This window comes from Arctopsyche grandis, chromosome 5 (genome assembly GCF_051622035.1).
Source record: "Arctopsyche grandis isolate Sample6627 chromosome 5, ASM5162203v2, whole genome shotgun sequence".
NCBI lineage: Eukaryota > Metazoa > Arthropoda > Insecta > Trichoptera > Hydropsychidae > Arctopsyche > Arctopsyche grandis.
In genome coordinates this window covers 29947587-29963410 of record NC_135359.1, presented here as the reverse complement: position 1 = coordinate 29963410, position 15824 = coordinate 29947587, and the positions used below count along the sequence as shown (strand labels likewise).

The 15824-nt window shown below is 32.5% G+C and overlaps 1 protein-coding gene across 1 annotated transcript in view; it reads left to right on the top strand.

Moving 5' to 3' along the window:
- The first annotated feature begins 941 nt into the window (after nt 1-941).
- The window catches only part of LOC143912404 (uncharacterized), a 168404-nt gene continuing 153521 nt past the window's right edge, over nt 942-15824 (top strand). Inside the window, exon 1 of the mRNA XM_077431680.1 lies at nt 942-1473. Within this exon, the coding sequence (XP_077287806.1) occupies nt 942-1473 (532 nt within the window). The remainder of the gene's footprint in view (nt 1474-15824) is intronic.

Below are 15824 nucleotides of genomic sequence, written 5' to 3'. Positions count from 1 at the left end.
ATTGGTAATGAAAGAGGTATATGTAAATAAATAGTAAGTACATTCATAGTATGTACATATATGTTTAAATTTCAAATCAATTTAATTAAAAAAAAAAAATGTAAAAATGACTATGAGACGAAGAAAACAATCGTTTTTGGCTACAACACATCAAAATACGTGCAATTCAACGATTTTATTTATAATCTAATTTTAGTTCATGATTTTTTTAAATAAATTGTAGATGTAATTGTAAATAGAGGATTTAAGTCAACAAAATTGGAAAATGTAGTTGACATCAGGGCTGATGAGAGGGGGAAAAGTTAAGGTAAAGTTCCAGGGCCTGGACTACTCGAGGGGACCGATAAATTGTTAAGTTCTGATAGATTTTTCGCATATTAAAAATTTTATCTTTTTTTAGCTTGTCATAGACCCAGAACTTTTTTCCAGGGCCCGGGATTCCTCTCGGCGGCCCTGGTTGACACATACCATAATACTATTAATCAAAGAAAATAATAAATAGGAGTAGAAGTTGGTTGATTTTTCTACGACTCCGACTACGAGTCCACAGCCCTGGTTAAATCGAGTAATTAAAAATATCATTGACAGAAATTAACTATGCATTTTTTTAAATATCGTATTAAAAGGGTTTCAGCTCAATTTATTTAGCTGGTTTTGAAAATTAAATCTAAAAAAAAAATAAAAAAAGAGAAGACTTAAAGGGGGATTTCACGCGGTTGACTTAAAAGTTTTGTAAAAAAACTTTAAAGTCAAACTCGATATTAAAACACCTATGTAAATTTCAATCCCCAGCACTTTATACGTACACATAAAAAATATTCACATAACTTTCGAGTCCAACCAACGTATTATTCCTAAAATCAAACACAGCTTGAATATAAAATACATCACGCAGAAAGAAATCATTACTACACCAAGTATCGTTGACATCGCAATACAAAATGAACAAGATCGCCTTTATCATATTGATTTTGGCACATCTGGCGATATGTCAAGATGAACCACCATCATATCCACCAGACACACCATTGATCATTGATATACCACCAACACCACCATCAACACCACCAACTCCACTACCAGAATCTAGAATTGGTATACCGCCACCGGAATCCAGACCAGCATGTGGAGCCAACGAATACTACGAGTGTGAATGGTCCTGCGACACCAAATGTGCCACTTTGGGTCAACAATGCTCCTTGTTGGGATTCATGTGCACTTTCATGTGCAGGTGCAACGAAGGATACGCCAGAGATAGGAATGGAAAATGCATACCTAAAGAAAAATGTCCTGGAAATACAAATTGTCCCATGAACGAAGTGTACGACCTTAAAATCCCAAATTGTCCCAGGCAAAATAATTGCAGGACTTTATTAGAGGGTCACGAACCATGTCCGGATATAATAACATATTACGCTTCTTGTCGATGCAGATCTGGATACGTCAGATCCGAAGGTATGTTCAACAATGACGGTAAATGTATTCCTCGACAAACGTGTTGCAAGGAGCCTAATACAGTATTGAAGAATTATCCCAATCCGTGTCCAGGAAATACATGCGATCAACCAAAGTTTTCATCATGCCACTGGCCGACGAAAGAATGGGGTTGCCAATGCAGGCAGGGGTGGGTCAAAGTTTCGGAAACCAATCGCACGTGTATCCGATTACGTGATTGTTAATATAAATATATGCACTTACATATATTATAAAAAAATTACGAAGTCCATTTTTGAAGGGACTGATCGGGATTTCAACGAACCCTTCAAAAAAATCATTAAAACATTTTATTTCCTGGCATTTTTATATATATTATGTGTAATTTATGTACATATTATTTAATTATGTGCACCACAACACGTATTTAAAGATTTCAATAAAAACAATAAAAATAATTCAACTTGTTTAACTTTTATACACTTGCAAAGAAAATTTTTATACAGTTATTAAACACGTTTGGTCAAAAACTTTCATATTAAATAATCCACTGGTTTCTTAAGGTTTATAAAAACATCCATTCTACAAAATTACAAATTTATTCATGTTTTCGGCATCAAAAATAGCACAAACCACTTCATTAATATATTATATATCAAATTATTCTATTTAAATGTTGCGAAAAAATAAAATTATTGAACAGGTCAATTGTGCAATGCAGCAATTTTAATTTGAATATTCATTTTTTGTATTTACAAAAGTGATTTTCAAATTAAATTTTTCAAATTAGTGTTACCAAATTTATAGATAAATATTGACAGAAAATGAACGATCGAAATACATTTGTTTAAGCAGTTGTATTAACAACAAATTTTTCGTATTTAATCGACAAAAATGATTAAAAAGCAATGAATAGAATAAAAACACAGTAAAAAAAATTTTCACACAGTGGGAAATTATTAAAAATAATAAAAGATTACTTTAGTTTGAGTGAAACAACATTTATTAAACACTAATTCATAATCACAAATTCAAACCACAAAAAACACTCAAAATACTGTCTAAAATAGTAAACAAAACTCATGAAATCCAGACAAAACCCAATTTAAATTTAAAATCAGATGCACATGTACATATGTACATATATATGTAGGTCTGTTAAATGAAAATATGTATATACATACATGTATGTAAGTATAAATATACTACATACATACATATATGTTGCAGATGTTTCAAACTCTTCAGAATACGAATAAAAAGAAATAACAGATATTTTCCACACAATTGTGTAAACAGCATCAAAAATCTATATTTTCGCAACTTGAAAACAAACATACATTTTAAATTTATTGCAAAAATTGATATTTTCAAGCGTAAATTATTTGCATAATACATGCAAGCATTCAGTGTAATACCAACAGTTAATTAGACACATTTCGTTTGAATACACATATGAAATCGTAAAAACGTTTAAAAAATCCTTCCATATTCACATTTGTTTTAAAATTAAAAACTTTTGCCCAAGCAATTTTTACATGATAAATTTTTCTCAATATCAAAAAACTAAATCTATTTTCTACGACTAATTTTACATCATTATATCCTTATATCCCTATACAATTAAAACATTAATATACGTCATAGACTAACTAAGTATATTTTATGTAATATTTAAATGCATGTGTATATTAAATTTGATGTAACATACGGTCACGGGGAAACTGCGACAAACGTTCCAACTTATTAATTCACCGGGGAAAAACTTTGACGCTCAAAGTTTTCCACCGCCTCGGTGAATGTGCAATAAATCACTCACCCTTCCCACGACTCGTGATATGCCCCCGGACCCCTAATATCAGACGTTAATGGATAAATAATGATAAATTCCGTCCAATTAATGCGGTTCGGTTTTTCGGCGAAAGGGTTTAGGCGGAACCGGTCATCCGGTCCGCCCACAATCGAAAACGAGATAAAAGTGTGGAAATTTTCATCGGAAAATACGTGCACGTTTGAACTTTAATAACTTTATACGTGGGATGAGGCACAAGCTTTATAATATGGGAAATTATAGATTGCTATTAAAAATCAGTATTTCCTTCCAACAATTATTTTCATATTTATATCACCTAAAAATAATTTATAATACTCCCATATACTAACTTCAAAAAACTGCATGCCATATATAATATTCCGTTTGTTACAGACATTACTAACAAACTAACCAGTAGATTATATAACAGAATCACTGATAACCATACTAACACACTTGTGAAGAGTCTCGGTGATTACAACAAAATGTCTATACCCTTCAGGTATAAACACAGATTACCAAAACACAATCTGCTCTAGATCATTGACTTTAGAGAGTCTTTAATTAATATTATGTATTAGATGTATTATGAGAATTTATAAGAATTCTAAATAGGTTTTTGAGCTATTTTTCTTATTATGCTGTACATTATCATTATAATAATATAATACTATGATTACTAACAAAATTAAATTAAAATTTTAAAATAGAAAATGATCAGTAGTACCAGTAGTACTACTGATCATACTACTAATAACTTAAAAATGTCACTTGTACCAGTCTGGTTTTCAGCCCGTCAAATATGTCGGTGAAAGCCGCAATGTATTATATTTTTACAAACCTCTTTTATTCTTTTAGAGATTCAAATGACTGGTCATGGGATGACCTCAGTTGAAAATAATTGATTCTGAGTTAGGGCTTCCGAGCCGGTTTAAACCGAAACCGAAAAGCCGGCTTTTTGACCATTTTTCAAAAAACCGAAAACCGCCTTTTTGGCTCGATCAACCGGCTTTTTAAGGTTTTCTTTAATTAATGCTTTTTTCCTCAAAATTAACAATTATGAATTTCAAACTTCTATGAAAGATCAAAATAAATGTATATAAGCTCTCTTAGGTAAAAGGCGTATATTTCTTTGAACATCAAAAAAAAGGTACTTGGCGGTTTCTTTGAGATTTTTAATGGACGAAGATAAAATATTATTGAAAGTATGTAGTTTCAATGACCTACCCAACTTCAGGTAGAAAACATTATTTTTGTGTTTGGGATATTACAATGAATTTGTTTCCGAAATTTTCAACGGTTTGTAAAGCTTTTGGATTTTTAAGCTAAAACAGATGCGTAAAAACAACGAAAGATGGAAATATTTCAACGTTGAACGAATCTCAGAGCAATCTCAGCAGTTCTTAGTATCTATTCACGATTCCACAATTCTAGTTTTTCTGCGGGGTTATACATTATTTTTTTAATAATATATTCTTGATAGTAGCTTATTTAAATCATTTAATTATTTGTGCGTATTTAGGATCTGCCATTTTTCGGCTTTGATATACTTATAATACAAATTGTATTGTTTGTAATATTTGTAATAATAATATATAATTATGATCTTATGAAAGTTCTTAAAGACTCTCTAAAGTCAATGATCTAGAGCAGATTGTGTTTTGGTAATCTGTGTTTATACCTGAAGGGTATAGACATTTTGTTGTAATCACCGAGACTCATCACAAATGTGTTAGTATGGTTATCAGTGATTCTGTTATATAATCTACTGGTTAGTTTGTTCGTAATGTCTGTAACAAACCTTATATTACACTCAAATCAAAATATGTACTGCGCTCATTTATCCTGCACTTTTGACATTTAGTATTTTATTCTCGGAATGAATGAAATTAAATCATATAATGCGGCTTTGAACACAACTACTACCGTAAGATAAATACGAAGGGGAACTTTTATTGACGCTCTCGGTACAAACGACAAGTGCGGTAAACGAGGATAATGAAATTAAGGTTTTCTTACTAGAATTGAATAATTTACGTCGTAGACTTTCTCGCCGCTTTTAAATTGAATAAATTTTCAAGCGCGTGGTTTAGAAAATTTTTATGCATTTTTTTACTTTGCAAAACCCCCCAGCTACTGGAAAATGACGTACTACGTTGTAGATATACATACATACATACATATATGTACATAGATCACGGACACTTTTCCGAGCACTCGCCGAGTTTATTATAAAATTTTTATTAAATTTGTATGACACTTCAAATTCAAATAAACGTTACGATAGAATTGCTCCTACACGTTTAATATTCCCGCATATTACATACATACATATTATATATACATACATACATACATACACACATTTATTCATCTCATCAGTGACTCGGCCACATTCCAATTATAGAACTACTCATGGGTCACATTTTAATGGCATAATTTAATGAAATTCTAAAAATTTTATTTAAAATACATACATCGCTTCAACAATATTTTTTTCAGAGATGAAATTCATACGCATTAAATAAAACACATTTTGAAAAGGCCAACGAGGCATGATAAATACCATTGATAATTTGATTAGATACGTAATCTAAAATGTATATAACACATTTTTTTTTAAATTAGCTTAGAAAAATCAGTCTGTAGCCTATTTCTAACTTTTCACATCACTTGACGAATTAGTTCGCTGCAATTTTTCAGCGTTAGGGACTTTTGATTCCAGAAAGCCCCATAGCATTTCTACTCAAATACCAAAATACCAAATTACCAAAACACAAATACCAAAATCTGTAAAAGCATATCAAATACTTAAATCCCATAAACCGTAGCCCGACTAAAGTGATTAATCTTAGGTTCAAATACCGACCAAATTCGAAAAATTTATTCGATTTTCTGGATGATTAGTCGTATGTACATAAAATACGTCTATTGCTTTAGATATTTTTTTATGTATTATTTTTTTAATTTTATTATACATCAATTAATCAAGCACACTCGTCTAACAGATTGCTCCAAAGCGACGAGTGTGCTAAAAAGATTAAGAAAGGACAATAGGAAAAAAGTAAATGAAATATATATAATCCGGATGGTTATTTAATCTAGATCTTCCGTCTCCTATTTGAGTTTTAGTCAATTTATATATCTAAGATGTAGTATCGATCCTTGAAATCAGGTTAATTCCCTGAAAATCCATTTACACAGTAAAATTTAAATTTGCCAATTTTTACAATATGTGTGTGTTTGATCACCTGTAAGAAAAACTGACCTTTTTGTAAAACTTTTAAATATAATGATTAAAATCCTCACCATTTAGTTCAAAAATGGCATTTCAAATGATATTTGATTATTGAATAAAATTTTGAATTACATAGTTTTGAATTCCTTTTGAATTAACCACCAAAATTCGAGGGTATGAAGACGTCTTAAGAGGGCTCTACACCCGAAACCTTAATTCTGTTGCCGTTCCTTTCTTCGATATATATATATTGAGTCAATGTATACATTGAGTGAATGTGATAATATGTATCAATATATATATACATATATATATATATATATATATATATATATATATATATATATATATATATATATATATATATATATATATATATATATATATATATTGAGTGAATGCGACAGTTGCGCTTCGACCAGATAATAATCGAGGTTTCGTATTCTCCAATTTTCTCCTCCGAAACTGGACCAAATTTAAAAAAAAATTCATCATCGATATGAGAAAGATATTTTCTATGCAACTGTCTGCGTATTTTTTTAAAAATCGACCGTTAAATAAGCACGCTGGACTCTTTTCGTGGGTGTAAAAAAGAGGCGATTTTATAGATGTTTGGCGACTCCTCTAAAAAATAACAAATCAAAAAAATAAAAGCATAGATACATGCCAATGATGGATATCCATAGAATATTAAAAAATAATTTCTTTAGTGACATAATTGAGGAAGGGAGAAGTGTAATACGTTTGTATTGACAAGGCGCTGGTGTCCAGCCCTCTTGTGTCCCGAACCAGGGTCGAGTAAGACCCCAGTATTTTTTAATCAAAATACAGCTTTTCTCAATACAAACGGGTTCAATATATATCTTATTAATCATTATATACATCAACATAAAAAAGTTTTAGTCCAATAGCATGGTTTTGACTATTTTTGTATTAAAAAATAACGAGAAGCATCAACACGCAAACGCACATAGGTAAGGCCAACAGGCGACTGCATGACTCAATAGCCACGCGCCAAAAGCGACGAAAACAATTGCTTACGAAAATATAGCTGTCTCTTTCTCTCTCATTGATTCATCGATCAACAAGAATATGCAAATGAACAGTCAAAAACATGACTTATCGCTACCGCCTTTAAATCATACTTTGGAACGTAGAAATGTATAATGTATTTTTTTACAATCTACCCCTTTTCTAAATCATACAAAATAAATTTATTGTAGTTCATTCTAGGAATAAAAGAAATATAGCCTTGAAAATCACATAGTTATTACAAAAAACGTAAAAATTGGGGCATTTGCATACCCCACTTCGGTGAGGGGGGGGGGTTAAAGTAACTGTATTTGTAAATGTAGACACAGAAGTCTTGGGAGAACTGTGTCAAATCGACGAGACAAAAGCTTTCAGTGTTTGTTCGTCTTTAGATTTCCCGTTAACATTGATACAAATCGGTTGATACAAATCTATCAATAGTGGACGAAAGTTTTCGTCCATTACGTCCAGAAAGTGGCCAGGAAGCGATAGATAGACATTGTCCGAAAACGACGACAACCATTGTCTTGCTAAACCGAAATGTTACACTCAACTCTCGTTTGCTTTGAATAATAATCCCATTGTTTCGTATTTCGGGGACGAAAGCCGCTCACATTTTCTATAGTCTCGGCTTCATTGTTTTCGCATATTATCACGAAACAAATAAAATTACGTAATTAAATCGTATTATTATAACGACCATGACGTGCGTATATAAAATGTAATGTCATAAAATTTGACACACGTCAACAAAACATCCATATAATAAATATGTGGTTGAAATAATGAATGAACTTTGGAAATGTTCAAAATGTTCGCGTTAAATCGTAATATGATTCATTGAATTATTCGACTACAATCAATTACTGGCATGACATTAATTTTATGTGACGCATTTAATTTCGATGATTATATTAACGTTCGCGTTGAAAATTACGGGAAAATCTCATCACATATTATTAGCCTGAAATGTTTGACACGATGACTGGAATATAAACTTGCTGGTATTTTATAGTATAAATTACACGCTTAGAAAATCACACGTAGTACATATATTATACATACATATATTCCTTGATGGAATTACGTTTGATGACATTACAAATAGTGGCTTATTTTTTTAATTGTTCAGAAAAAGTTCACGAAGTTATTGATGTCAAAAAATTACTCACCACATTAACGTTCAATATACATATATAATAGTTAGAGACCCATATTTTCATCATTTTTAGTAATATTAATAGGTGTTGAAATATAATGCTTGTATTATTTATTTTGATTTTTAAATGCATTTTATTATTACTAAATTGTTCACAATACATCTTATATCCATTTTAATAGCTACGGATCAACTGATCATTTAATGTTAATGTACAGCTTAATAGGAAAAAGAGCTCAAAAACCTATAATATTAAATAAAGACTCTCTAAAGTCGACGATCTAAAGCAGATTGTAATTAGATAATCTGTGTTTATACCTGAAGGGTATACATAGACCTTTTGTTGTAATCACCGAGACTTTTTTGATTTTTAAATGCTTTTTATTATTACGAAATTATGTTCACAATACATCTTATATATATTTTAATAGCTATTGATCTACTGATCATTTTCTATTTTACAATTTAATTTAATTTGGTTAGTAATCATAGTATTATATTATTCTAATGTTAATATACAGCATAATAGGAAAAAGAGCTCAAAAATCTATTTACAATCCTTACCGAGACTTTTAACAAGTTTGTTAGTATGGCTATTAGTGATTATTTCATAAAATTTACTGGTTAGTGTATTAATATCTGTGACAAACGGAATATTAGTAATAGCATGCAGTTTTTTCAGGTTAGTCTAGATGGGTATTTTTTAATTTATTTTGTATTATTTGGATCTTGGTTAAGGTTAGTATTTGAGGCGTTATTCCATACAGGTGCAGCAAAGGTTAATGTTGGTAATATGAGCGTGCGATATAATTTTATTTTATTTTGAGTTGATAAAGAACTATGGCGATTAAATTTTTGATATATTGAAGATATACCCCGCATCGCCTTGCATTTTGCCACCTCAATGTGTGGGGCCTATCCCATTATTTTATCTAACGTTACTCTAAATATTTTATTACTGATTGCCATTTCAGACTTTCTCCAGAGGGGATTATCAGATTTGAACTTGGCTTATGCTTTCTGACACTAAATAATATGGCGTCTGTTTTGGTTTGATTAATTTTAATTTTCCACTTAGTGAAGTGTTCCGTCATTGTTTTAAGTGCAAGTTCAAGGTTTTTACGAATAGTGTCCAGTTTGGTGTTACTTGTAAAGCAAACGATATCATCTGGTAATGCTAGTATATATTTTATATATTATATTAATTAAATTTGCAATGCATACTTTAATTTAATTGTCTTTGTTAATATAAAATAAAAATGACAGTTGATGTTTACAAGATATGTTACATCACAAATAATAATAAAAAAATTTACATCCAATTTAATACTGTTAAAAAAAACAATAAGAGTAGCGCGGTTTGAGAGTTTCAATATTTTGAGAATTTTATTATTTACTCTCATTTTCAATTCTCAAGGTTTATCCTTTTATCCTTTGCCTTAAAGGATATAAGAATATATATAGTTAATAAATTCTCCGAAGCTGCTCTGTAACTTAAATATTTAATTTGAAACAAATCAAAACCATCAACGAAATAACTCACCCCATTACGAATCAAATTTTAAATTTCATTCAGAATTTATGACAATAAATTTATTGCCTTCATTTCGGCGCGAGAATTTTTAAACCCAAGCAATAATAATAATCATACATATATCGAAAAAAATCGACCGTATGAATCAATTCCGATTTCCGCGAGCGAAAGCTCCAGGACGGGATTTTCGAGGCCTGTTCATTTATTTATTTTTTTCAATAAGCCCCCCCACGTCTACAAATCAAAGCGGAAAATTACGCCGTCCGGAAAAATTGATGAGCGACATTTTTCATCCGCCAATATAATTAGCGCGGACGCGAGCTTTTCGCAAGCTTTTCCGGATATGACGTTTCCATCGTCTGCCGTTGCGATTTACCACAATCGACCCTAATTTATGGCCGGGCATTCGGCGAAAGCACGGATCCGAACGACCGACATCGTGTAAACACTTTTTTAACACACCGACCGCCCACCCACCCCCTCATCCTCATCTCGTGGCCTGTAGCAGGGGATGGGTACTGAGAAAGGGTTTATCCCGTGAACCCCCGGGGAAAAGCCTTTTCTAGTCAAACGGTAATTAACCCTACTCGCGTCGCGTGCATGCGTATACTTATACATATGTGCGTGTTGTTGTCCGGCCATTTTTTTTTAATTTGTAAATGATTAATCTTGTGAACCGATGTTGAAATGGTCGTATATTTCAATGACCCGTTACCACCATTTATGACCATTTATCGACCCATTTATCGACCCATTTATGACCATTTATCGACCCATTTATCGACCCATTTATCGACCCATTTATCGACCCATTTATCGACCCATTTATCGACCCATTTATCGACCCATTTATTTATTCATTTAATATACAAGTATACCACAGTGTTTTTACAGGTCACCCCAATATGATACTGTGGCCAGACAATACATAAAAGATAAAAAACATAAGAAAAAATAAAACAACAATAATAGAAAAACAAATAAAATAAAACATTAAAAATTGACCCATTGATCGACTCGGCAAATAGATATGACCATATTACTATAGATATGACCATATATGACTTTTCTTATAGATCTATGCCCTGTAAACACGAATCTGGTAATAAAAAACGTTTATTGGCTCGAGATTCGGATATATGTATGTATATGTGTTTTTTGAATAGCGCGATTTTTCTTGGTGTTGTTCGGTCGATGTCTCAAAATCTGTCAATTTTCTGTTCAAAATGAATATTGAAATCTATAGTCGGGTATTTTATCTTTCATTTGTAGTAATTTTTAGCTTTCAAATCTCTCTAAGTAGTCGTCCAGTTCAAATCAAAAGTCAAAAATACGTATTTTCACTTGGGATTTTTTCCCACTGTTAATACTATTTCTTGTATAATATAATTAATACGATTTCTTGTTAATACTATAATTGTATCATCGGCCACAAACGATTGACGAAAACGTGATACAAAAATATGTCGGACTGAAACAGTTCGCGCAGTCGTAAATTTTAATCTTATTATATATGTACATATGTACCAGCGGCTACTAAGCGTTGTGCACCCAACATGATACAAATATGAGTCAGCTGCCGCCATAGTGTTAATAGTTATGACCATTTGTTTTAATAGTTATGATCATTTATCATTTATTATTATTATGGCAAATAGTTATGACCATTTATCGACCCGGCAAAATATCCCTATTTCCAGACAAATCAGATAATTATCACGACATTATATGCAAATGACCATCTCTAAAACATTTTGCCCTGTAAATAAAAAGACCACCCCTCTCTAAAATAGCTCGCACGACACAATCGGGGTCCGCCCGGAAAATCAAACGTCAAATGCCAGTAACAAAAATAAAATTTGACAAAAATATATACCGACCCTAACAACCTAACCTTAAATGAATAAAACAAACTCTAACCTAACTTTTAATAAATAAGTGTTGGCTGCTAAGATATTACGATGTGTTTCGATGGATATTACAATGTGTGGACCATGAGAAGAGTGGGAATGGACAAGAGCGGGGCGACGCGCTATCATCCAACTGTCAAAAATTATAACTTCATTGATAGGCGCCAGTGAAAATGTAATTGGATATGATTCCACTGAAATATACCCAGTGAATATGTAATTGGTTATGATTTCACTGAAACGACAATTTTTTTTTTGTTAATGGCAACCCATTTGGCGTTTGATTTACAGGGCAGACACCGATTGGGACGTGCGATCTATTTTAGAGATGTTAATTTGACATTAAATGTCGTTTTGACATATGTCGTGTAATTTATTTTACAGCCGTGCCAAAAACACTATCCCTATTTCAACAGGCTATCTACATATATTACAACAGGTTAACTTAACATTATACTATTTTTTATAAGCCATTTTTACAAACCTCCTTTACGAATTGTAATCGTAAGTGAAACTTACGATTACAATTCAGGAAAAAATTTGCCTCTTATCCGATCGTTTTCATACTTTACCATATTGCTCATTTTGGTCATCAATATAAGTAAATGGATCCTCCGCCATTACGATAGAGATAAAATATCGTTTAAGACGCGTTTGAAGTTTGCAAATTTGAAATCTGGGTGACGTCTATGTAGTCTTTAGTTTTATACATATGTAGATGGCGGTATTAAAATAAAATTATTGATAGTTTTATTCAAAATAATAATTTTTATTACCTCGTCTAGATATGTATGTACATAGTGATAATAAAGTTCTGTTTTTCAAATCGCTGTTCTTTGAAAGGCTAAAGAACACGAAATTAACAATTGATTGAGTAATGAATTAATGAAAAGAGACAAATTTGGATTTAGACTTGTACATAAAGTTTTACACATTGTACATAAATCAAATTCAGATATTTGTGACATAGCGGGTAGGACGATTTTTGTTAATTTCATAGAGGAACCGTTTCAACAATGAAATCAGATAAATTGGCCAACTCTGATAGGAAACGATTGACTTGGAGTCACAATAATCCAAGTCTGACCAGCAGCATTAAATATTTGCACGGAATCGAATCCGGTAACCGCACAGCGCTAAACATAAACGCAAACACCGAGCCATACTGCTGGCTGGAAGTAAATTTAACAAAAATATGTAAATATACAATGTAAAGATATAAAAGTTTCACGAAGTTGGGGATGTCAAAAAAATGGATAACGTGGATTTGTCTATTAAAATAAAAAATAAAAACATTAAACGTAGAAGATTTTTCCGTACATTAAATTACGGCGCGACAAATTAGATATTCTTTTCTATCCAACTACTTAAGACGGTAGAAAATGTTTTTCTACAGTCCTTGCATCCGCTTATCCTCTTCGGATTTAATAATTCAGCGCCTGCCTCCTTTGTCCGGATCTCGCCCTCCCTTGAGCTACCTACCATTTTAGTACTTTAATCGTATTAATTAAATCTCCAACTTTGCCCTTAGCACTATTATACGTTCTGCAGGAACTATCTCCACCAAAGCACCTTAAAAAACACATCATTATAACAATGCAATATATATAATTGAATCATTTCAGGTTGTGCAGGTACGCGACTCGATTGCCCGGTGTAGGGGGCCCCGTAAATTGGATATAACGTGATTGGGTAGGGGTCCCCACGTGTTTGGGGACCCGAACCTCGAACGATCGACCCCCAATAAAATCGACTAATGCGAAATAACACATCATCGTCGCTGAAAAGTACTTTTTCGAGATGCGAAACCAGGGCCGTGTAGTTTTCGTTTTAATGGAAAACTACATACAAATTCCAATTCGTGAGACTACATATAGTATTCGCAGTTAATCCGGGATTATAATCTTGCTCATTAACAATAACTATTGCGTTGCATAGAGGAAGAATGAAGCTTTTTAACAGAATTAGTTAGTATGCCTGATAACTTACATTTTTATTTTATAAATTTGTACATAAATCAAATTCAGGTATTTGCGGCATATCAAGTAGGATGGTTTTTGCCAATTTGATGGAGGAACCGTTTCAACAATGAAATCTGATAAATTGACAAACTCTGACAGGAAACGATCGACTTGGAGTCACAAATATCCAAGTCTAACCAGCAGTATACAACCAATTGATTCACAAAATCAACAATTTTGCAACGAAGTAGCTTACATAGATTCAAAGCTATATATCAAATGTTTTGAATCGGTCTCCGTGACGAGACAGAATGTTAAATGACAGAAAACGCAAATATCGGAAGGCAAAGATCGAAAATCGAAAGATCTTAAGTCGAAAAAAAAAAAAATAGTGCATGGTAAACGGTACATACTCACGTACATACTCACTTAATTTGAAGCAGGATACAACAGGAAGAAGAGTAACAGGCTTTTCCTATCGTATTAATGTGCGCGTGCAGAATACGGGAAGAAAAGCATGTTCCTCTTGTTCCTGTTGTATCCTGCTCGCGCAAATTAAGTGGGTATGTACGTGAGTACGTACCGTTTACCATGCACCATTTTTTTTGATCTTTCGATTTTCGATCTTTGCCTTCCGATATTTGCGTTTTCTGTCATTTAACATTCTGTCTCGCCACGTAGACCCGTTTTTAATATATACATCGGTTCGAACATAGGCAATTTAATTGGATTCCCGTAATATTTGTAACAGTAGGCAAAATGAAATATACACACAGATATTCGGAGTAGTTTTCAGAGTCATCGTCGTACATATTCTTTCGACTCCTTCCATTGGCCGACACATCCCAGCAACGTACGAGTACTATTCTCAACTCTCAGAGACGACTCTGCGGATGTGAGCTTTCCAGAATTTCGCCGAGCAAAAAGAGATGTGACGAGAGAAGGGGGAATATATCGCCCCGGGATATGAATGGATATGGAGTTAAATGGAAGAGGAAATACATCAGCCGAGGCTGCATTCCGCGGCTTGTGCGCGACTCTGAAGAATGGGCTGGAAAACGTATTAGTCTGTGATGGCGTTGTGTGTCAACAATTCAGACCCACTCTAAAGGTCCTTTGATGAATTTCTACAACTGCCTACACACAACAAACACGTGTACATATGCGTACACATATATATTTATTTTATTCCCTTATATTTGTATGTACGTATGTACATATACGAATCCATTAAAGCACTCCTTGATGTCTTTACTCCTTTTATTTACTGCCTCACACTCCATAAAACTTGATTAACCTATAAATCCGAAGGACTTTCAGACGCACTTCAGCCTTTTATACGTCTTAATGCGTAGTTTTCCTCACGACCTCACTTTTTATCTTTACGATCCGCGCGACGTAGCTAATTTCGCCTTTTTAAAACCCTTTTTTTCCTATTTAACTTTATAGAACATTATACAGGTAAGATCTAGACAAGTGGTTGGCAACCTATGACCTGTGAGTCATCGAGCTACCCATGACAACGTTTTCAGTTATCCGTCAAAGAATGTAAATAACTCAAAATCTGAATACCAAACGATAATATAATGTAGCCAGAATAGTATGTGACATAGACACAATATCTACATACATACATTTTATTCACATATATTATACAAACGCTCCAAATATATTAAAATAATCAATATGTTTTTGAGCTCTTTTTCCTATTGTGTTGTGTACATTAACATTAGAATAATATAA